Source organism: Adiantum capillus-veneris, chromosome 21 (assembly GCF_014529385.1).
Source record: "Adiantum capillus-veneris isolate H3 chromosome 21, ASM1452938v2, whole genome shotgun sequence".
Lineage (NCBI taxonomy): Eukaryota > Viridiplantae > Streptophyta > Polypodiopsida > Polypodiales > Pteridaceae > Adiantum > Adiantum capillus-veneris.
Window position 1 is genome coordinate 19,873,201 of NC_140951.1, and position 24,880 is coordinate 19,898,080.

Here is a 24,880-nt window from a genome sequence, read left to right on the forward strand (position 1 = left end):
CACGTGGTGCCCGTCTTGTGACAAAATGCCATACCCGCTTGGAAGGGTGTCGGCTCACAGGCGGCATCCGCTGAGGTTGGTGGCGTCCACGGAGGAACAGAGCATTTATTCTAAGGAAGGTCGTTGTTTTCATTGCCACATCAAGGGTCACATAAAAAGAACATGTCCTAAGCTTGAATCTAATGAAACTAAAGAACCCACTTCCTCTGTCAATGTAATAAATGAGAACACGAGTGTGACCCAAGTTTCTCATGATCCTCCCATTGATGAGTCTCTCATGAAGTGTTATGGTCATGTGAAGGGTCAGCATTTTGTCATATTGTTTGACCCAGGCAGTATGCATGATTTGATTAGTGACTCTCTTGTCGAAAGAGCCCGCTTGGAGATTCGCAAGACATGTCCTTTCGAGGTGTCAAACTTCTCTTTCGGTATGGACTCTCTCATCACGCAAGAGTGCCTTGATGTTTTGTTCACTGTTCAACAAGCGTCCTTCTGCATAAAATTTGTAGTCTCTCCTCTTTCAGGATGTGATATACTTTTAGGCATTCGATGGTTTCGTGAGCATAACCCTCTCATTGATTGGGCAGCTAATACGTTCACTTCCAATGCTAAAAGTGACTCTCCCATTGTCATCGTGGGGAGCAAGTTGTTCATTCTTCATCTCTCATTTCTAATGTGGAGGCGAAGATTAAAAAGAATCAAGAAAAGGAGACTCTCTCGGTCTCTTCTTTTCCAAAGCATGACACACATGATTTGGATGATAATGACAAGCATGATGAATTGCATGATGATGATAAGCATGATGATTTGCATGACAAAGATGTGATTGTTTGCAAGAATGATGGTTTAGTAGATACTTTGTCTAGTGAAGCTAACCTCATTGCAGATTCGATAGATCACGAAGAACCGATCTTGGCTTTCAAGTCGAGGTCCAAAGGACCCCCACAGGAAGTATTATGTGTTCAAATGATTAGTCAGCACCATTGTTTGAGTGTTTCATTCGTTATGCTTTCCTGTATTTTAGTCACCGTCCTTATGTGATCCCTTTTCACAAGCATGACATATTGCACGTTGAACACGATTCACACATGAATAAGCACTGATTGTATGCGGATTTCTCATGAAAAGATGAAATGTTTGCACCCAAGGAATTCACATTCCATGTCTCTTCCTTGGCATGACACAGTTTCCGAAAGAGCACAAGAAGGATTGAGCATCAAGCATCAGCATTTCCATTGTGATTTGCCACAGTTGATAGATTCAAATCAAAAGGACAAGTTTTGACCCCATTGTTTGCGTGTGTTTGATGAACGGTTTGGCACTCCGTCTCTTTGTTCATCTACATTGCATGCAAAGTCTTTAAAGAAGACTTGAATTTTTCCAGTCACTTTACATGGAATGGGTATGTTCATGTTTTTGTGTTGGAAGTGGTTTCAAGAATTTTCAGCCTCGGAGATTCTTGAAGAAGGTAGACACATGACTATAGACGAAGTTGAAGCATTGAAGGAACCACAGATGACTTTGTGTCGCTTTCGGCGCAGCCCATAGAAGCAAGCGGTGTAGACCTTTATAAGGTTCAAGTATCGCACAACCCACACATCAGAGTGGGCCGGCAAAGAGTCCTTCCCAGGATTCAAGAAGTTGTTGGCGATCTCTTTCGCCGCCATACAATTCGGTACCAATACCTCACTTCGAAAAGGAGGGGATGTCACGTGCACATCTAACCTTATGTGTACGTGGACAAGCTACTTCACGACATGGGTTCAGTTCAGTTAGATTAGGAAGTGATCTGGCACTTTTGTGAGTCTGTTCGCACACCATGAGTTTCCAGACACTTAGAGTAGATGCATATCCTCTGGTTGCACATAGCATGATCATCAGACTACCATCAGAACCCATCAGGAGCGTTTTTACAGTGCATAGACCTATTTTCCCTATTTTTGACATTTTTCACTTATTCTTTTTAAGTGACTTTTGTTGGGAACTAGGTAGGGCAAATTTACCAAGCATGTATATACGTAAGCCTAGCGCTAGCACTTTTTGGCAGAAGAGGCAACAGGAACCGTGTGTTCAACAGGCACCTTCTCAGCAAGACCCCCCCCCCCCGGGGCGACAAAACCTAGTGTTTTCAGCCAAGACAAAGACCAACGTTTTCAGCAGTGTCTTGGCGACAACATAACCCAGATCAGCCCTGGCATTTTTGCATTGCTGAGCAGCCCCGGCAACTGCAGGACAGCAGAAGCCTAGCGTTTTTGCAGCAGCCCCAAATTCAGCCCTAGCGTTTTTGGTTTGCAGATTAGCCCCTAGCGTTTTGCAGATTCATCGCGACAAGACCATCAAAAGCACCAGCGTTTTCAGTTTTCAGCATCAAGACTCCGCAGTAGAACCCCCAAACCTTGCAGATCTCACCTTCTCCTAGCAGATCCTCGTCACACGGTCAGATCCACCGAAGTTTGCAGTTTCAGCCCGGAAAACGCAGATTTCAGCATCTGCGTTTTCAGCGCGTCGTCGTTGCATCATCGTCATCGACATAGAGTCAGAATTCAGCAGATAAAGATTTGCAGATTTCAGCCATTAGCATTTTCAGATTTCAGCCCGTCTCGTCGTCGTCCTCATTGTCGGCAAGTCCAAAGCATTGTAGAGATTTGTGCAATCAATAGTAGACCGCTCTCGCCATAGAGAGAGGGGCCTTCGGAGGAGGGTTTGAAAACATTCCGGTGTCGTATATTCTTCTCTCTATCTCTCAGTCTCAGTACCTTCATTCACAATGTTCACCACTTTGTTTGTGTCCATTGCACTCTCTCACTAAAGGAATGGAAGGCTCTCCCTTCCATAAGTAAAAGGAACCCTTGAGCATAGTTCGGAACACTCATCTTGAGCAAAGTTCAACATTCACTTCCGCTACACCCTACAATACTTACCAAAAAAAAAAAAAAATCGGTTTTATAGTACACCTCTGTAGTGAACTCAAGGCAAAGCTTTTAAGAAGATGCCCACAATGGTAAAGAGGCCAGCACGTATCTCCAAATAGAAAAACTATTTCGATCAAATATTAGTTCAATCAAACTATATAATTTGATCGAACTAATAGGAAAATATACGAGATGGTGTTTTTGCTGATGTGACACCGTAGAATACGTTCGTTTGTATATGAGGGGTTGTATAATATGCCCGATTAAAGCGTATTATACGTACACCCAATGCAACTCAAGTTATGCCATGCACACAGTCACTCAAGGCAGGTTAACCCAAATGATATAACAAGAAATTCATAATGCTCTATTTGTGTCTTGCATGCAGTTTTATGTGCCTCTCTCTCATCTCTCATACATAAAGACAACCACTTCTTCAAGTACCTTCAATGGCTTCGCCACTTGAAGTGCTTGCTTCGCTCCTCAAGGAACTGCTGTCATCAGCTGTTGTTAAAACGGACGACCTTAAGTCAGGCCGCCTTGTTGCATCTCTAACAGAGTACAGCTTGCCTTTGCGAACAACCATCACACAGCAGAAGTCTGGAGCATGTTTGGCTACATAAGCTGAGATACTTTCCTTTTTCAGAGCTCTGAAAAAATAGCACAGATCATATTAAAATCAAAATGATCTCAATTTCAATGAAGTTTCTGTTGCATACCAAGAGATGTGACAGTACCTTGAACAAACACAAGAACCTCAAAAAAAAAGTAAAAATATACATCTGACAGAATTTAACACGTTGTCCACCTATTTATTTAATACGGACCCTACAAAGAGCACATATCAGGAGCATGTGGTACTCATAAATCATACTTCATAAGAGCATTTTGCGAAGATGTTTCCAGGACTAGCTTAGTGATCCCCAGTTTGGATATTTGATCCACAACCTCTTTCTGGATTGAATCGTTCTCCGAATAACATAGCTCAAACGTAACCTGCAATCAAAAACCTCTTAGGATGATGGCATTCCAAACAAGAACTGTTCTTTACATTGTCTGGAAAGTATACCTTGTTTCTGTTACATAACTTTATGTAGTTATCGACAAGTCTCTTTGTGTCGAAGTAGCGATCTTCTTGAAATCTTTTCACCATCTCTGGGTTCACTTGATCCACTGGGAGCTGGCCACCCACTGAAAAATAGACCAAGTTTTGAGCATTGAACAATACCCAACTGAGTAAAGTAAAAAACAAATGTGTTGCTTGCATGTCATAAGCATGAGAACTAGAACAAGCTAATCAACTTGCTCATATATGATCAGCAGTATAATTTGAACTCGAGTCCGGGAAATTGATATCCACCAATGTCTTTCGACAAAAAGCATCCTAAACATCATATTTCAAAAAGCATTGGATCATAGGAAAAAGAAAGAATAGAATCCGATTGAAAATTGTAACCATCTTTGGGTGACCATGTAGCACACAAGGAACCTCTTAGTTTGTAACAAGGTGAAGGGTCACGTTGGCATTCTAAACCAAAACCCCTAAGAACACCCAAATGATGTGAATTCTGAGGACAAGTACATGACTAAAGCACAAACCATGCCCAAAGACGACATCTGACCATAGGCGACATCTGACAGAGCATAGACAACGTGCCACATGGGCAAAAACTGAAAAACTGAATGGACTGGAAAGGCCAGGGGGAAAAGACTCTCCTAAAGAGAGTAAAAAGTTCCCTAGCCATCTACGGAAAGTGAGAGGATTACTGAAAAATGAGAAGGACCCACAGAAGGCTCTTAAATGAAAGGACCATTCACAAATTTAATACCAAAAAAGATTTCACTCATTCAATGCTTCACATGCAAAAGGTAGGAGCTGAATGCCTGACTCCCTTCTGCATTAAGGCTTGTTTTAGAAAGCCAAAACGCACGCTGCTTGTAAAAAACAGTAGCAAGGTGTTCAAAACAAAAACAGAACGAAAGATATATTAACATCTCTTAAAGGAAAAAACTTCCAATGAGACCAATTAATTAATGTACGACTGATGAACATTAAAAGCTCTTGAATGACTCTAGAGCTATAGACTACAACTGGCAAGTCATCACAGTAGTGTCTGCTCAGCACAATATCTCCGTTGAGGTTTGGCTCAAGATAACTTCTTCCAACCCAAAAATATGATATTAAACCAAAAAAGAGATTGAAAACAATCATCGCGGCACTCACAAGCACTCCTTTGTGTGGATCCAATTTCTTGAGGGTCGGGAAAGATAATAAAATATTTATTCCATGTACAGAAGGGCTGAAAGATCTATGATCCAAATGTCCAATATAAAAATAGAAAAGACTAAAGCTAAAATGTAAACAAAAGAGTGAGCCAGTAGAGCCAGTGTGTAGCATCTCTTGCAAACCCTAATCTCCTCCATGGGCTGCCACAACAAGGACCACCACATAAGACTCTCTTATGGGCCACTGCATCATTCTATAGAAAACCTCGTGGGAGCTTCTCTACACCTCTCAATAATTGCTCGGATACGGTGATGGTAAACATATTGGTGACGAGGCATTAAGATCTACTAATCTCCGTAGCTCTATCAAGGAGAGAGCTGAAAAGTGTGCTCTTGGCTGCTACTCTTGAAGAAATCCTCACCTGCCTGTGAATGGGCCCCTTTACTAGAGTGTCAAACTTTGCAATAAAGCACGTTTGTGCCCAATTCCAGCGAGAAGAACCCAAAAAATCTATGATCCACGTAATCCATCACCCTCGACAACGGATTGAAGCCCTCTATGAAGAGAAAATGAGATCAGCGCCGAATCTCGTAATCTACTTGTCAGTGACATACTTAATACTCCTTTTTCTCTAACTCTAATTGCATGGCTTGCATATCCGCTGCTCTAGTGGTACCAAAGTGTCTTTGCTGGTCTCTATCTCTAGCTTTTGGGCGGTTGTCCTATGACACATCGAAGCCTGTGCGATAGGAGTGAATCCATGCATCTCATCCATTAAATAAGTCCATTCTCAATGACGTGAAGAAAATCCTCTTTGTAAAAAGGCCGTTTCTAAGTCCGGAGGAGTCACCCATGTCCAGTTTCTATCAATCTAGAGAGGTCTTATCTCATAATTTTGTTTATCTTTGAGCACACGAATGCACAAGCACTAAAAGGGTGGTGGTCACAAACTGCTGACGTGTCAAGCCACTGAACAAACTTGCAAATCCCGGCAAAGGGGCCTAAACCTTGCAGAAGCACAAGAAGAATAAGGATTACCAATTTGCAGATCATCACCGAGTTGCCCAAACAATAAATTGGGTCAGGATTAAAATCCTTATTTGGGGTCAGGATTAATATCCTAACCCCCAACAGTCTATGGAACCGTCCAAGGGCCATAAACCCCCAAAAATAAAGCAGAAGATCACACACACACACACACACACACACACACTCAATCGTGTAAAAACTGTTGATGTGGCAGGCTCTACGGACACTCCCGCAGTTTGCGCTGACAGCTGATGACATGGCAGCACTGTATGGACAGCCCACTGGGCACTAGCTTTTGAACCAAATGCTTTTGGAACCTACCATTTTTCATGCAATTTCTTTTGGATGGCCAAGGGCCTTTAAGTATGAATTGTGGGCTGTCTCTCTGGTATTTTTCATTTGCGTGGAGAAGCAGAGCAGAGACATAGAGTTGTTCCCTGTTGAAGTAGTATAAAGAAATATCAAAAGGGGAGCCATTGTTAGGGGCCATTGCAGTCTGGGAGTGGAACTCTACCACTTCATGTCTCGTGTGGATTCTCTCTATCTTTCTGTTCAATTGTTTGAGTGCTAAACATCTGTCTTAGTTTGTTTTTTTCAACTGGCACGTGGTGCCTGTTCTGTTACAGTGATGCCCATTTCGTTACCTGGTGCCCGTCTCAAAGCATCCTCAACAAAATCTCCGAGTTTTGCACAGCTTTCAACAATACTTGAATTACATGTTTTCGCCTCTATTGCCTGAGGTTGTTCCTCCTCCTCCGGCATCAAAAGCACAAGGGCTTCAAATCGACAACCTACCCAGTCTTGAAGTTTTTGTTTGAGTGTTGGTATTGATTTCTCGCTTGGAGTGTCCAAGCTTGTTACGGTGTCTTTGTCGATTTGTGCTATGGTGCTTGCTTTTCTTCTTTGTTTTCTTGCTCCATTTCTGATTTGTTTTCATTTCTTTTGCTTGTTGAGTTGTTTTTTGGCCTATGTTTTTGCATTTTGAGCACTTTTTACCTTGCTCTTGTATGTGTGTGTGTGTGCGCACGCACATGTGGAACTTGTTTGTTCTGTAAGGCTAGATTAAGGTGGATAATGATTAGATGCATGCATAATTACAGCATTAAGTTAATATGCTAACCTAATAATTGACGTAATCAACACAAGCATAAAATACAAAAAAAGTAAGAAGATTGATAAGATTCAAGAGGGTCGAATTACAAGCTAAGCATTATGGACTTCTATAGGCTCAAAGTGGAAGGTGGCATTTAATGCTAGAAAATGAAATGCATCACGTGGGAAAAGGGTCAAATAGCATGTGGCTATACCATATAGCATACGACTGTAGAGAAGCATGTGTTAGGGAAATTTACGTAGAGGGATGCATGCATGCACATAAGGTGCATCCTTGGTATGCTTGGCTTTAGGGGTTGGGTACATATTGAGTGTAAACTAAAGGCTAACTCCAATAGACGCCGTTGTAAGCTAAAGCTTAAACAAAGTGCATGGATTCTAATTGAGGCGGTTAATATGGGGTTACTTAGGGTAACTACATATGGCTCATAAGATGAATCTAATGCAAGAGAGGATAGATCTTACCTCCAAACTGTCAGGTGCAGCGGAAGCATTTTAGGATTTAGCTCGGATCTAGTACTCCGCACAAACACAAGGGACTACTACACTTAAGGAACTGAAATGAACTGAAAGAAAGAGAGACGAGAGAGAAAAGAGACGACACAGGGATGTCGGGTCCTAACCCTCAAGGGCCCCCTTACTCTGTTTCCAAAGCAAATAATTTCTTTATTCTTGCACAAATGCTCATACAATGACTGAATGTTGAGATGCTGATGCTAATGGGTAATTATGTTACTCATGTTGGGGTACTGTGTACTGATGTAATTGATGTTGGCTACTACTGGGTCTATGGCAAAGCCGATGACAACAATGATGATGACGACGATGGTGTCGACAACGACGACGACAATGAAGATGATGTCAACGACGACGATGACAGTGTTGACGACGTCAAGATCTGAACTGCTAATGGCTGAAAACTGGAAACACTAGGTACTTCTGCTAGAGATCTGCAACTGCGGCGGTACTGCAGCAAGGATCTGCAACCGCCAATGCATGCGAAGCTGAAATGCTAAAACGCTAGCTGATCTAGCTGAATCTGCAAAGCGCTGGCTGCTTTGGGCTGAAAACAGAAACGCTAGGCTGATCTGCTATTGATGGTCGATGCGGTGAGGATCTGCAACCGGGAAGGGTGTGGTACGGCGAGGTTCAGGGCTGATTTTAAAACATTGATGTCTGTGGGCTGAAAACGCTAGTTCTTGCTCTGAGAAAACGCTAGAGATCCTGAGGTGCTGCCGGTTAGGTCCTGCCTCCTTGTGTCTCTTCATTCATCTACTCTCTACTGGTGCCCCATGCTTCCTTATATATCGGACACATGCTGGGTCAAGCAAGCTCATTTCAGCCCCCACAATTTCATTAAATGGCTAATAATCACTTATTACTTAAGTGACCAAATAAGAGGTGGTTCACGCGGCACAAATGCCTACATGCTGGAATAATGGTTATGTGCAAGAGAGGGTATGCAAGTGCGACCGGGCTAGACATGCACGTCCTGCTAGTGTGACGCCCCAGAATCTGGGCGCGTCGGGGAGGGACCGTTTGGGCGCCCGGCGGGGATTTATACCCGCGCGCGGCGGAGGGGACTTTCGTCTTCAAGGGGTCCTGGCGCGGACGGCACCGGCTCAGGAGGGCCCGGCTCGGACGGGACCGGCTCGGGTCAAGTTGCCTTCACGGGGGGGCCCGGCTCGGACGGGACCGGCTCGGGCGTGGTTGCGTTCCATGGGTCGACGGCTGTTTGCGTTTCGCGGGTCTTCGCGGGTCTTGCGTTCCGGGTCCCTAGCCCCACGTAGCCTCAGGCTCCGCCGCACTGCCGACGGGTCATAGCGTGCCCCGGGGAACCTTGCGTGGAGTCCCCACGGTGCGCGAGTGCGTGGAGTGAGGCTACCGTGTCTAGGTGGGGGGTCCCCTCCCGTGGCCGGTCTTCGGGAGGCTCATACCCCTTATATACACCCCCGTTTGAAGAGAGTTCGACGACCGCGTCGAACGTGGGAAAAGAGTGCTCGGCTATGCATGAGGCCGTGGGGACAAAGGGGTGCATATAAGTGCAAGTGATCAAAACTGTTCCCAAAATGCAAGTAAGTAGGCATGCTTTGTTTTTGTACTTTTGAAAATAAAGTGAGTGAGTATTTTTGGGGTTTTGGCAGAAGGCTGAAAATGTATGCTTTGAACACCCAAGTAGAATTCCCCGTACTTGAGCGTTCCCCGAATAGGTAACCCGATGTGCGCGGAGCCACCTGCTGCGTTGGCCCGCGCGGAGGCTTCTTGAAAGCCGAATCTGAAAGAGCGTTCCGTCGCAATGCAGCACTTGCGAGTTGGTCCCTGTTTGGACGTCGTTTGGAGGGCATAGCTCGGGGCCCTGTGGTCTCTTTGTAGACTTGAATGGGTCTTCAGCTCAGCATGGGCCACAAAAGTGGCCGGGGCGCGACGAACACCGTTGGCTTGGTTCGTCGGGTTTTTGGAGTTTCTCTGTTTTTGTCATAAAGAGCCCTGTCTGGCTCGCATTTGCCTTTTCTTCATGTGGGGAGCCCTGTCTGGCTCACATCTTTGCTTTTTGTGTTCGAAGGTGCCCGGCTCGGATCGGGGCCGGCGCGGGTCACGGGTGACGGCCCGTTGTTTGGACGCGTCACGAAGAGCCCTGTCTGGCTCGCATCTTTCCTTTTTCTCATGGAGGTGCCCGGCTCGGATCGGGGCCGGCGCGGGTCACGGGTGACGGCCCGGTGTTCAGGGAACGCGTCACAGGGCGGAGGGCGTGTGGTTGCTTTCTGGAGCTCTCTTCACCAAGATTTTGACGACCCGGGCCATTGCGGTTGGAGTCGTCGTGAGGATCGTGCGCGTCGGGCACGTCGGTCTTCGGCTCGTTTCCAGGAGCTCGTTTCTGGAGCTCTGATACCAAGTGTGACGCCCCACAGTCTGGGCGCGTCGGGGAGGGGACCTTTTGGGCGCCCGGCGGGGATTTATACCCGCGCACGGCGGAGGGGACTTTCGTCTTCAAGGGGTCCTGGCGCGGACGGCACCGGCTCAGGAGGGCCCGGCTCGGACGGGACCGGCTCGGGTCAAGTTGCCTTCACGGGGGGGCCAGGCTCGGACGGGACCGGCTCGGGCGTGGTTGCGTTCCATGGGTCGACGGCCGTTTGCGTTTCGCGGGTCTTCGCGGGTCTTGCGTTCCGGGTCCCTAGCCCCACGTAGCCTCAGGCTCCGCCGCACCGCCGACGGGTCATAGCGTGCCCCGGGGAACCTTGCGTGGAGTCCCCACGGTGCGCGAGTGCGTGGAGTGAGGCTACCGTGTCTAGGTGGGGGGTCCCCTCCCGTGGCCGGTCTTCGGGAGGCTCATACCCCTAATAGCTAGAGGCTCACAAAGGTGCCAAGCTCAGTCCTCAGCTACTGGATCGTGCTAGACTGTGGCAGAACATGTCCACGTGGCGCAAGTGAAGCGCGCACGTGACACAAACTTTGGGTTTGGGACAGTGTCAAACCCATTACAATACATCCTCATAACAGACAGTGTTGGTATCCCCTTCTTTTTCTTCTCCCACAATGTGTACTTTACCTTTGGAATCTTTAGGATTCTTTAGATTCTTAATATTATATTTGAAGAAACACCTCTTGGGTGCATGTCCCTTCTTATTGGTGGATATAGTGCTTGTATACATGCAAAGACAGATTTGTTTAAAATGAAAACATACTTGTGCGAATGTATGGCTTGGTGCTATGAAGATTTTCATCTTCTTATTTGTAGCATAGATGCTGTGAATACTTGATGTGTTTTTGGAACTCATTTGTTGAACCGATTTAGTGCTTGACGCGCTTGAAGCTTGAATAGTTTAATGCTCAAATGCAAGAGTTCGCTTCCTTAGTGCCAAAATAGCGAGGACGCTATGAGGCCAGTGGAATGTGTGGTAGACCCAAAAAATCTTACTCCAACAAAGTTGAGTAGCGAATTTTGCACATGATGACCCTATGGTAGTGTGGCCCGTGGGAGACTACCCTTGTGAAGATTAATACAAGTCAAAGTTTCTAAATGTACTTAACTTGAAGGCCGAAAGGCTTTGTGGATTGTGGGATCCGAAGAGTTAACAAGTAGTCGTTGATGGCGAGGCTAGTGCATGTGAGCAAAGAGTCGGGCACAGATGTCACGTGCACATCGTTCTGTGTGCCACATAGACATGCTTCATTAACTTCCAAAGCTAGTTTTCCCCTTCTTCCTAGATAGAAGTGTCTAGAATCCTAGGAGGATTAGTACCGGCAATTTTGTGAGCACGACTTGCATGTCCGGACGAGTCCATCAGATTAAATTTTCCAATTTTGGAATTGTTGCTAAATTGGCTTTATCTGACAAGAAAATAATTCCAAATGAAATATTGGATTTATAAGTGAGAGGGTTTTCTCGCTTGGAACACCCAAAAAAAAAATATCTAAATGAATTATCAGAATTTTAAGTGAGGGTTTTTCTCACTGGAGACATTCGAGTACAGAGTATTCCTAGTGCATCATTCAAAGTAATGACGAGAGCACTGAGAACGAGAATATCTGTAAGGCCACCAGGAACAAGTACTTCTGATGCGTCACATCGGATGGGTGACAGGGAGCATCGGAAAGAAGTATCTGACCATCCGGGAACAGACATCTCTGATGTATCATAGGATGGGTGACATAGAGCATCGTGAAGGAGATTGTACCGTAAGTTCCGTAGGAAAGGACTAGGTGATGGGTATTCCTGATGTGTCACAAGGTGGGTGACAGGTGCATCGGAAAGGGAATATCCATAGTCAGGAGGAAATTCTGAACTGTGTTAGAATTGTGCACAAGGAAAAAGCAAGCACTTGAATGAAGATGGATTCAGAGGAGACTTTGAGGAAAAACGGATGCTTTCTGAGAAAGCGGGATTGCTTTTCGAGAAAGCAGATGCTTTCTCACGAGGAAATCTATGTCTGCATTGCAATTGTGCATGTGATTGCATTCAGGGAAGCCAGGGAAGTGTTGTGTAAGCATTGTTTTGAACTTATAAGGTTTTATTGAGTTTTTGAACAAATTCAGACCATTTTTTAAAATACGCCGTAGAACGGCGCCAAAAAAAAAAAAAACGACTGCGATCTCTACGCGAGCAGCCTGCGCTCAGCTATTCGTGTCATGGCCAGGAGCTATAAAAGCATCACATGCTGTCACTCAGAGAGAAGAATAGTTTTTGCAAGAGGAAGATGCTCCTGCAGATTTCAACCACAAAGAAGACGTTGCCAGTGATGCCCTTGGCTACCCCAAGTGTACCAGATGTCGCCAGGACCCAGTATGCGAGTTCCTCGTGAAGAAGTGCCTACGGAGCATGTTTCCATCGCGACAAGCTGCTGTTTTTCTATGTTTTCAGCCCATAAACGTCGTAGACGGGGCTGATTTACGAGAAGGAACCCAAGAACCCACCTTTTTTGTGTGTAGGATTGGAAGAGAGGATTTTCTATGCAAAGATCTCTTCCGGGGAATTGCTTTTCAAGAACCGAGTTGCGTTTCGAGCGTCAAGACTTTGAAGGTAACGATTTTCATGTTATGATCTCGAAGTATTTGTTTGCAGGTGTACTTCCTCTTAGTGAGGGAGTAGGAGCAGAGGAAGGCATGAGCCTCTGCAAGAAAAAAGCACTTTAAGGAACTAGAGCCAGATCAGCCCAAGGGTTTCGTACCCAAGTTTGGGAAGTAGATCCACAAATCGGAGAGAGATAGTCTCTGAAGTTGTGATCCGGAAGTTGGGATTCCCAAGTAAGGACTTCGTGTCCTGGAAAGCAGAGTTATTCTGCGGGAAGAGGACAGAGTTGGAAAAGAAAGTTGCAGGGATGTCATGCCCTGAGTCTAGAAGGTGAGATCCAGAGGCGAGAACCTTGGTTCTCGAGGATTTGGAATAAGGAACGGAAGTTCCTTGGAATAGGGTTTTGCCCTAGGAATAGGAAGCCGAGGCTTCCGAGAACCATCAAGTCTTATTCTAGAACGAATGTGGTAATACGTTCGGTTCAAGTGCTTGTATAGACTTTCCCTCAATAATAAAGATACTATTAAGGGGGGGGGACCAACCCATCTTCTGGTCCCCAGTACTGTGTCGATCTTCTCACCCTCTATCTCTCTCTCTCTATCTATTTCTCTCGAGTCTCTATATCCTCTGGCTTCAGTAATTAAGTAATAAATTCTATTTATCCGAGTATATTTTATATTGCTAGGCGCTCTCGTTTGTGACACGAAACCTTTGCATAAATGGTTTGTATGCGCGTTTTGGCAAATGTTATTACACTAAGGTGGGCATCTGGCATGACGTGTATGAAGTTCTAGGTTAAGAGGAATCCAACGAGCCATTCCTTGAGTCGATCAGATTCCTGGGTGGGTAGATGTGCGACAGGTTCACCCAAACTGGAACCCCCTTACCTAATTTGATTTATTTGTTGGGTCTGGTGGACAGTTTGCCCTACCTAGGCCTTAATAAATTTTTAAGGCCTATTCCTCACCTATAAAGGGAGCAGTAGATCCCTCACTTGGCATAAGTTGCAGAAGTGGTAGCGCTAGCAAGAGCAGAGTAGGCCAGCGTTTTTTAAGGCAGATCAGCCTCGCGTTTTTGCAATGGCCAGATCAGCCAACATTTTCAGTCATTCAGTCCTAGCGCCATCATCCCTTAGCAGATCAGCCTAGCATTTAAGGTTTTCAGCCCGTTCCATCGCTGGAACACAACTTGGAACTGTCTCAGCGTGTTCTACGTTGCGGTTTGCTACTTCGGCAGCCCATTGAGCCTCCCCTCAACCATTCCCTCGCCGGCATCGAGTGATCCATTGCTGCCCATCATCGCCGTCATCGAGCTCTTCGTTTTCAGCCCTGCTTTATGCGAGAGATCTGCTGCGTTTTGCGCACCGAATCTGTATTTTTGCAGCCAGCTTTCAGCCCTTCATTCCTCTTCCATCGAGAGCGCATTCAGTCCATATGTTCTCCTTGGTGGCCATCCGCAATCCCACATCGAGAAGGATCCAAAGGTGCATAAGGTGCCTCAAATTAGCCCCGGAGGTGCCTCGACTTGAGGAGTTACCTCGTTCATCATTCGAGTCAATAGAGTCTGCACTCGAGGTATTGCATTGTGTGTACATTCCATTTACACAATTTAACACAAATACCACATCGACAATGGTGTGGGGGGGCCTTGAAATGGTTGGTTGGGACCCCATCGGGTGTCGCTCTCTTCTTCTCTCTCTCTCTCTCTCTCTCTCTCTCTCTCTCTCTCTCTCTCTCTCTCTCTCTCGGGATCATCACATATAAGCAGTCTCGGATTGCTCTTCGGCGTATAGTACGTCGCAAGAAAAGGGCATTTTTAGCCAAACCGGAGAAGGATTTCTATCAGCTCTTCTTGAGTCACGACTCACATGAGGCCTGGCGTTTATTTCACGAGCACTCATCGCCTCCGACAATTACTTCTCCTGAGATTTGGGGTCAATATGTAACATCATTATATATGGTATCTGGACAGCCCCCATTACCAGATCCGCTAGAGCCATGCCCTGCTACTAGTACTTTCTTTACTACGGAAATGGTAAAAAAAACCATTGACAAGATGAAGACAAGAAGAGCATATGATCATGAGGGTTTAGTAGCAGAACATCTGATCCATGCAAGAGATCTACTTTCAGAAGTCCTTGCTCGTTTGTTTAATCGGGTCATGTGTGAAGGATTACCTAAATCTTGGAAATTATCTACTATCGTACCTATTTTCAAGTCCGGGGATCCTATGATACCCGGGAACTACCGTACCATTATGGTGGGTCACACTGACCCGACTGTACGCATCCATTCTGGAACAAAAATTGAGTAGATGGGCAGAGAATGAAGGCATAAGGGCAACAGGACAAGCTGGATTTAGGAGGGGTTATTCCACTTTAGATCATATTCTTACGCTCAGATCCATTATTCAGGAAGGAAGAGCAAGCGGGAAAAAGATGTATTGTTGCTTTGTGGATTTTCGGAAAGCTTTTGATACAGTATCAAGGGCCAGATTGATGCGCAGAATGCAAGAGTTAGGGGTCCCCAAAGAGATTATTTGGGGGATCATGGCCTTATACGGGTCAGTAACTGGTTATGTACGTACTCCAGAAGGGGATTCCAACATTGTTCATTCCACCGTTGGAGTAAAGCAGGGATGCCCACTGTCCCCTACTTTATTTGGTATGTATATAGATGAGGTATCAAATTACATTGATAGAGAGGGTGACAGAGGCGCTCAACTTGCAGGGTCATGGATCCCTTTGTTGTTGTATGCAGATGATATTGTATTGATAGCAGAATCACCAGATGGAATGCAGAGGCAGTTAGATGCATTACATAAATTTGCGGAGGACAGCGGACTGTCGGTAAATTTGGGTAAAAGGTGTTTAACGCCACACCGCAGTGGGTTAGGAGATCGGCACCTACATTTGCATATGGCCAGGATACAATAGAGTACACAGATGCATACACATACCTTGGTGTGGTATTTACAGGACCGAAGTTTACTCTTAAGAAAGCAACGGATGCTAGATTGTCCAGAGCCTCTGCGGCCTTGGGAGGGTTGGAGAGGATGTGTTCACAAGTGAAGTTTCAGGAACCACAAACAAAACTTTGGCTCTTTGATACTGTGGTGGCTTCGGCTATGCTTTATGGGGTCCAGATTTGGGGACCATCTGTGGATCAGGATAATTGGAAGTCAATGGAGAGACCTTTGGTATCTATGATTTCCCGAATGATTAGAGCCAAGGCCTCCGTACCACACGCGACTACCCGAGCGGAACTAGCTGCCCCTCCGATAGAAATTGAAGCTCTTACTAGATCAGTGTCCTTTATACATGGTTTGTGGGATACAAATAATTACCGATATACTAGATTGGCCCTCGAATCCTCTCGATGATTAGCAATGAAAGGAGATACATCATGCTGGTATGCGCAACTATCCTCGTGGTTTCAGAGACACGGGTTCAGTATGGAAAGATTACCCCCCTTCCAATACTCTCTTGAGGCTCCATCATTGGCAATCACATGAACGGAGATTAATAAAATCATCCGCCAGGATTTATACAGATGGACACTAAGAGGACATGGGTAGACCCTACACAAGAATTGGGCACGAAGATGGCCGACTACAAAGAAAACTTCCTACAGCTATCTGAAGATTCGCCCGAGCTACATGGATACCCACCTGTCTCATGGTTTGAGATCTGCTATTGGTCAGATTCGTACATCCTCACACCAGCTGGAAATCGACTTTGGCAGATTTAGGGGAATCCACCTGAGAGCAGAATTTGCAAGTTATGCGGAATGGAGCCGGAGACAGAATTACACTACATATGCCATTGCACCGTATACTATGAGATACGTGGGCGTTTCCATTGCCTATTTAAAGAAGGCTTTGGACCTCTAGATAGAGTCATGCAATACCAGGATCAAAGATGCTTAGGCCTGTACCTACTGGAACTACATCGGCACAGGGATAATCTAATGAGAAGACAAAGAGCACACAGCCTCAGAGGCAGATCACAGATTTCTTCGGATCGAGAGAAGCAAGAATGGATGGAGAAGCAAGAGACCAGCAGCGAGCACAAAGGAGTACCCACATTCATACCAAAGGCACCCTCATTGACAGGGGGATTAGGAAATCGAGACGACCGCGACCGAGATGCAGAAGCACACTTCACCGTAGGAGACTACAACAAAGGATTAGAAGCATTCTAGCCAGACACCCAGAATGCTCCTAAGAAGTTTATTTAATACTTTGTATTTAGTTTTCACATTTATTTTCACACTCACACACTTTTCACACTTAGTACTTTAGTACTAAGGTACCCAGACATTGTAACAGATTCACCACTTTTGTATCAGTTTGGTCTCATAGGTCATCCTGGCCTTTTGAAGACGTTAATATAACATTTCATTTCATTTCATTCTCTCTCTCTCTCTCTCTCTCTCTCTCTCTCTCTCTCTCTCTCTCTCTCTCTCTCTCTCTCTCTCTCTCTCTCTCTCTCTACACATCTCTATGGCATTCTCTCATTCCCTCTCCCAAGGAAAGGTAAAAGAAACCATCATTCAGGCTAAAAGGAATCCCTAACGCAAGGAAAGATGTAAAGGATTAGGGAAGTGTAAAACCTAGATCTTCACCATATTCGATTCCGTTACACTTGACAACACGCGTGGTCGCGGGCTTATCATCAAATGCTGGCAGTCCCTAGCACCACGAGGGCGAGGGCGAGGGCGAGGGCGAGGGCGAGTTGAACTTAATGGCTAAACTCAGAAGCGGGTGTAAATATGAGAAAGCTCGGTAGCAAGTGCTGCAGGAGGTTCAATTTGACAGTTTTACGTCAAACCAACAAGGCAAGTAGGCAACAGACAGGAGCCAAAAGATGAATTGAGGATGCATAGGCAAGTAAACACCAATCAATGGCAAGCTGAGAATTTGGCCAATTGGGGATTGGTGATGATGTCTCCAAGGAAAGGTGCACGCAGTGCTTTGCAGACAAGCGCGCACAAGGGATGGAGTCAAGTAGCCCCACGATGGCCAGATAGTGATGAGAGCATGTCAGTGACAAGACAAGTCAGGGTCTCTTTATCCGAGCCAGCCAAAGATGTTGGCGGTTCCTCAAGTGGCGCAAGCCAAGATTCAGACTCCAACAACCCAGTCACAGAGAAGATCCAGTTCAATAAGTGTGATGGTAAGATGGATGCTACAGTTATTCATTCTTGGTTGCATCAATTTAATGCTTATTTTGCGACAACTAAGAAGACAGGAAATAGCAAGGTTTTGACGGTAGCTATGTATCTTGCCGGTGATGCCATCAATTGGTAACACACATGGCAAGAGGCACAATTAGCCGCGCACCTAGAGGAAGCCGACGAATTCACGCCCCTTTTCTTCAGTTGGGCTGATTTCCAAGACAAGCTCAAGGCGCGGTTTATGCCACCTCAGTACCTAGCACGGTTGAAAGACGATTGGCGCGGTCTCAAGCAAAATGGTATGCCAGTTATGTCTTTCTCTAATCGTGTTTTGCAGCTCGGCACTCAATTACGCAAATCGGATGCGGAGTGCAAAGAGGCATAAGGAAAACAAGACTTCCACAAGTACCTCTCAGACTTCTCAGAACCCTAAGAATGGTAAGAACAGTAACTCTTCTAACCAACCTTCCAATAGTCCCTCAGAAAAGAACTCTCAAAGTGAACCTAAGGGTAAAGCTAACACAATTGCTAAATCTAAGCTCACTCCAGATAAAAAGGTAGCACAAGGAATTTTAGGAGGATACATCACGTCGGAAGAGCAAAGCACCTATTCTTAGGAAGGTTGTTGTTTTCATTGTCACATTAAGGGTCACATAAAAAGAACATGTCCTAAGCTTGAATTGAATGAATCTAAAGAACCCACAGAATCCACTTCCTCTATCAATGCAATAAATGACAACACGAGTGTGCCCCAAGTTTCTCATGACCCTCCCATTGATGAGTCTCTCATTAAATGTTATGATCATATGACGGGGCAGCGTTTTGTCATATTGTTTGACCCAGGCAATATGCATGATGTGATTAGTCCCTCTCTTGTTGAGAGAGCCCGCCTAGAGGTTAGTCAGAAATCTCTGGCTTCGCTCCCGGTATGGACTCTCTCATCACGAAAGAGTGCTTTGATGTATTGTTTACAGTTTAACAAACTGCTTTCCGTAGAAAATTTTTTGTCTCTCGTCTCTCAGGATGTGATATGATTTTGGGCATTCGATGGTTTTGTGAGCATAACCCTCTCATTGATTGGGCGGAAAATACGTTCACTTTCAATGCCAAAAGTGACTCTCCCATTGTCATTCATGGAGAGCAAGTTGTTCATTCTCCATCTCTCATTTCTAATGTGTGAAGGTGCCACGGGAAGCGTGTGCGAGTACAAATGCGACAGCACACAGAGAGAGAGAGAGAGAGAGAGAGAGAGAGAGAGAGAGAGAGAGAGGGACCTACTGTTGGGTGGAGCGCACAGCAACATTATCCTGTTGCAGTTCCTTATTCTGTTGTATTAAAGATTACGTGTATCCATAGGTTAAGTTAGTAGATGGGTTAGTAGTAAGTGGGATGTCCGGCCAGTTGGCCTGAATCCCAACAAACTTCCACTTGAAGGCCAACGCAGCCCAAGTGACCTCGTATGTACAACCGTGAAGCAATATAGTGGCTTCAACCTACACCCATCAACTCACTGCAATGTGTAAACCGCTCAGAGCTAAGCCTTTCGTCAAAGCATCTGTTGGGTTGTCGTCAATGTGTACCTTGACCAAATCAATGAGCTTTTTGGCCAAGAAATCTCTCACGAGATGATACCTAACTTCATTGTGTTTCAATTTGGAGTGAACATAGGATTCCTTGCCAATGCAAGAGCACTCCGACTATCACAATATATCACTGGAGTCTCATCAATGCCAAGATTTCTGACTAAGCGAGATAACCATACAGCCTCTTTACTTACATCCGACAGTGCAACGTACTCTGCTTCCGTAGTGGAAGACAACGTACAATCTTGAAGACATGACCTCCAAGATACCGCTGCTCCAGCAAATATGAAGACATAGACAGATGTCGATCTTCTATTGTCGACACAACCCGCATAGTCTGCATCCGCATAACCCACGATGGATGCATCATTGTTTTCGAAGTGTAAACACCTACGAACCGTACCTTTGAGGTACCTAAGAATATGCTTCACTGCTTCCCAATGCTTGCTGCCAGGATTTTCCATATATTGCCTCACCACTCCCACTGCAAAAGCAATGTATGGCCTTGTGGCTACCATAGCATACATGAGACTGCCCACTGCCGAACCTCCCCTTATTCCTCTTTTCACTCATTGAGAGCGGACTGTGCACTTAGCGGCCAGCCAATCGATGTGAGGTGAAAAAAAGCAACTTTGGTGTAAGCGCAAGGCCGCCAAGGGGTGTGGTGCGTCCGCAGGGAAGAGTCGAGCTCGGGTAAGAGAAAAGCCTTCTCAAACACCGATTGCAAGCTACAGAACTCAAGAACCTCAAGACTTAAGAACCCAAGAACCTAAGTTCCTCAAGAACTTAAGTACCCAAGATCTCAATGTAGGGTCATCACCCTTAGTCAACACGCGTTGTTCGAGTTTCTCATTTGTGACGGTTTTTTGTATTTTCGTTACCGTCTTTATGTGTTCCCTTTTCATAGGCATGCCGTATTGTGCGATAGACATGATTCACTCACGGATGAGCACAGATATATGCGGATCACTCTCGAAAAGAAAAAAAGTTTGCATTCAAAGAATTTACATTGTTCCTCAATTGTCTGTTTTGTCAATTGCTTTTACATGTTTCTTCCTTGGCATTACATAGTCTCAGAAAGAGCACGAGCAAGATTATCCACCAAGCATCAGCATTTCCATTGTGATTTTCCACAGTTGATAGGTGTAGGTCGAAAAGTCAAGTTTCGATCCCGCCTTCTATAGGCTCAAAGTGGAAGGTGGCATTTAACACTATAAAGTAAAATGCATCACATGTGGAAAAAGGGTCAACTAGTATGTAGCTATACCAAATAGCATCTAACTATAAAGAAGCATGTGTTAGGGAAATCTATGTAGTGGGATGCATGCATGCACATAAGGGTGCGGGTGCATCCTTAGTATGCTTGGCTTTGGGGGTTGGTCATATATCGAGTGTAAGCTAAAGTCTTACCCCAACATGTTTGCCTTGTTTGTTTTGTTTTTTTTATTTCATGCTCTGGATGTGTGTGAGTCTGGATGGGTGCTTGAAGCTTGGTTTGATTGCATGTTTTGGGTTTTTCTTTCTGGATTTCTGGTTTTTTCTCTTTGTTTTGCTGTAATTGGTTTTATTTCCTTGTTTTCTTTTGTTGTTATGAGATAAGATATTGAAATAAGCTCGGGTGGGGTTTTTCTCTACCAAGATTTTTGCATTTGGTTGGCCCCAGAGTTCCCTCTACAGCCTTCTTAGAGTTAGTCTCCCCAACTTCGGATTATAGGAGCCACCTTTAACAAGTGGATTGCGTTCTATAGTGGCCGAGACCTCCTTGGCAGCTCCAATTTAGTATTCTTGATGCCTTCCCTCTTGATTTCCCTCAATAGATTTCTTCTTGATGCAAATTGTTACTTCTCTATCATCTTTGGGATCAATTGTTACCTCTCTTCGATGCCTTCTGATAATGGTTGCAGATAGTCCTCGTTGGCGGGATTTTGCCTTACATTGAGCAACTGCCATTGGCAAAAAGTCCTTTCTCCTTGTTACCACTGGTGGCTTTCTTGTTATTTTGGGATTTTGGAGTAGAGTCGCAGGGTAGAAGTGCCTATCTTTCAGATGCAGCCGTCATTCTCTCTCTTCCTTAGATGGCAAGGCCCAAGGGCACTTTTTAATCTTTAGGAGAGGTTTTTCTCGTGGCCTTTCCACTTCATCCAGTTTTTCTGTTTTTTCCCATGAAGCTAGTTGTATATGGTTCGTCACATGTCGGCTTCAGGGCTGCCTCGTATATCAATCATGTACTTGCCCTCAAAATCAGCACCATGTGGGTACGGTGTATCTAGAACAAGGTCGTGATCACGGGAGGCATAGTTATCACTTACTTTATAGGATAACAATGTCTCATGCATGGTTAAGCGTGCATCAGTTACCTTATTGGATAAGTATGTCTCATGTATGGTTACGCGTGCATTGGTTATTTGTCATAGCTTTTGGCAACTAAACCTATTTTGGCATGGTTGCACCAGTTACATCTAACTTGTAACCGGAGCCCTGTGAACGCATCCTAATTTGTTTCCTTCAGTGCTATATAGCAACCTCCTTACAGACTAGCTCAAAACCAAAGTGAGGATAATACCAGTTACTTTTGCATGCAAAGAACAAGCTGACGATGAACAAGAGCTTACTTGGGTTGGGAATCCAGCGGAGAAGCGGTTTCACGTGCAAGAGGTAGACATGCCCTTGTGACGGAACAATCTTTTCGAGCGCCCACTTCAGGCCATTTATTCCCCTCTGTTCTTTTCCCACACACACACCAATCCTCTGGACTGCCCCTGAAGATCCCTCCTCAATTGCTTCTTTTTGTCCTTCTTCCATGCCGCTTTGCAGTCAACCTGGCATCTTCTTCAAAGCTTCGTCTGCGAGACTGACTTGCATGGGTTCAAGTTGTGTATATGGGGTCTAAAAAAAGCAAATTTGGGTATGGGATTCGATTTGTGACCCCGAGAGAGAGAGAGAGAGAGAGAGAGAGAGAGAGAGAGCTCCAACGGTGACCTCTGCAAACTCCAATGGCCTGCAGGCCTTGCATCAACCAGCTCTAGTGTCAAGCGGTGACCATGCTCTGCAAACTCCAATGGCCTGCAGGCCTTGCATCATCCAGCTCTAGAGTCAAGCGGTCAAGGTCAATGGCCCATGTGTGCAAAATTGATTTTCCTCAAAAAAGAATTAAGCAGCAAAAGAACCTTCTACTAGCAAAACACGTGAAAACAATGGACACAGAAAGCTCAGAATTAGGCTACGGTCACGCGAGGCTTAGTTATTCGAAGCCTCATTCCTGGTCACACGCAAACCCACCCTTTGTAACTATGGAGATTTTGGCATAGTTGTGAAGTTCAAGGCTTAGTTGGGAGGATGAATGAATAACTAAGCCTCGCGTGACCATATAAGAGGTTTAGTTATTCATCGAATGCTCTATTTGGGCATAGTTGGCTTAGTTATCAATAACTGATAACTAAGCCTTGCCTGACGTTTTATTGATAACTAAGCCTTACGTGAACATAATCCTATGAAGTAAAAAAAAATTACAATTTTGATTTTCGTAATAATTATGGCTACGTGTTATACAATGGGCTATAATACATAAGACACCCAAAGCTCAGAATTACTAAAGCAAAAGAAATTGTGATTTAGATCGATGTATTTGTGTGCTATACAATGGGCCATTTATGTTACACCCAAAGCTCAAAATTACTAAAGTACAAAGAAATTACAATTTTAATCTGTTTGAGTAATAATTATTGTTGCGTGCTTTCAATAAAGCAAAGTCTAACATGGTAATTCTTATTATTGACACAAATCATAGTTTGGCACTTGTATCAAAGCAAGCAAGAGAGATTTTACAAAGAGGATGCGTACACCCAATCCCAAGGGTACCCAACATAGGGAATAGTATTATTGAGTGTCCCACACAGAGATCATGCTTGACCTAGAATGATTGGCATATATACAAGCAATGAGAACTAGTTTTCCTTGATTGCTTTAGTGTTAGTGTGGTGTAAATTTGGAAAAAGTTTAATAGTATACCTTTATCCCATGTCATAGGTTCTTCTCAAGGCTTTGTAGCATCTAGTCAAAAATCGTTTAGGAAGGTTCACATTGGTATATTTTAAAAGAATAAAATGAAAGAAAAGTCAAGCCATCTAAAGGTGTGAAATAAAAAGGCCCATCTACAAATTAAACAAAAAGAAGATTCCAACTATTCACATGGAAAGGTAAATCTAATGAGTATGTCCTTGCGATTTTTAAAAAATCGTTATCATAGCGAATTTAAGATGATGCCCAGCTATCAAAAGCAATCGTTGTTAATGGAAATTGCTTCTGTCGGAGTTGTCCTCAACACCGAGCTAGGGGAGCATTCCTCTTATAGAAGACCATTGTTTACGTTCAACCTTCGTTGGCGACTGTTGGAATTAGGGTTGCAGAGAAACACACACAGCTTGGAGAAGACGAAGGAAGCTCAAGGCACACAATAGAGAGTATATTACTTAGTGTGCAATGGAAAGATAGATAGCCCTAGAGTGATAGGCGTATATACAATGCACGGGGGAAAAAACCTCCTAAAGAGGGAAAAAATGCCCCGGCGGTCCTAGTGTGTTCACACACATCACTACCACATGTATATGGTAACAAATCCCCCCTGGAGTGATGCGGTGAACGAGAGCTGGCACATGAGTAAAGGGAAGTGCCATGCCCTGAGGACACGATCAGTCCACAAAGGGGAGTAAGCCCAAAGCTTTGCGGAAAGCTTCAAGCTTCTCACGAGACAATGCCTTTGTGAAAAGATCTGCAAGGTTGTCCTGTGTTGGCACATAAGCCAAGCTGATCTCTCCTGCTGAGAGCCTCTCCCTGACATAGTGGTAATGCACCTCAATGTGCTTTGTGCGAGCATGAAAAACTGGGTTCCTCGCAACTGCCAATGCGCTCTGACTGTCAGTGTAGATAGTGTTGGCAGTGTCCTGTCCAACACCCAAGTCATCCATAAGGCGTCTGAGCCATACACACTCAACCGTAGCTGTGAAGACTGCCCTGTACTCAGCCTCACAACTCGAAGTGGCCACAGTAGGTTGCTTCTTGCTCAACTATGATATACATGAACTGCCAAGCATGAAACAAAAACCACTTGTGGACACTCGTGTGTCAAAACAACCAGCCCAATCTGAGTCCGAAAAAGCATATAAGTCTGGCGGCAATGATCCCCCCTTGGGATAAAACAAGCCAAGATGTAAAGTGCCACTAAGGTAGCGGAAAATCCTCTTGACAGCCTGCCAATGCTTAGACCCTGGGCTATGCATAAATCTGCTGACCTGCAAGACTGCAAACTGAATATATGGCCTCGTGTTGCATAC

At 44.9% G+C, this 24,880-nt stretch overlaps 1 protein-coding gene across 3 annotated transcripts in view; it reads right to left on the minus strand.

The window, feature by feature from the left end:
* The window catches only part of LOC147430624 (U-box domain-containing protein 52-like), a 38,284-nt gene extending 15,526 nt beyond the window's left edge, over positions 1-22,758 (minus strand). Inside the window, exons 1-4 of one of the 3 annotated variants that reach the window (XM_086493217.1) lie at positions 22,163-22,758; positions 3,982-4,103; positions 3,787-3,908; positions 3,357-3,562 (exon numbers count right to left, since the gene is read on the minus strand). In XM_086493217.1, coding sequence (XP_086349343.1) covers positions 3,357-3,562; positions 3,787-3,908; positions 3,982-4,103; positions 22,163-22,352 — 640 coding nt within the window. In that variant the 5' untranslated portion in view covers positions 22,353-22,758. The remainder of the gene's footprint in view (positions 1-3,356; positions 3,563-3,786; positions 3,909-3,981; positions 4,104-22,162) is intronic. The other 2 variants (XM_086493219.1, XM_086493218.1) reach the window with 2 other exon arrangements.
* Positions 22,759-24,880: the final 2,122 nt, after the last annotated feature.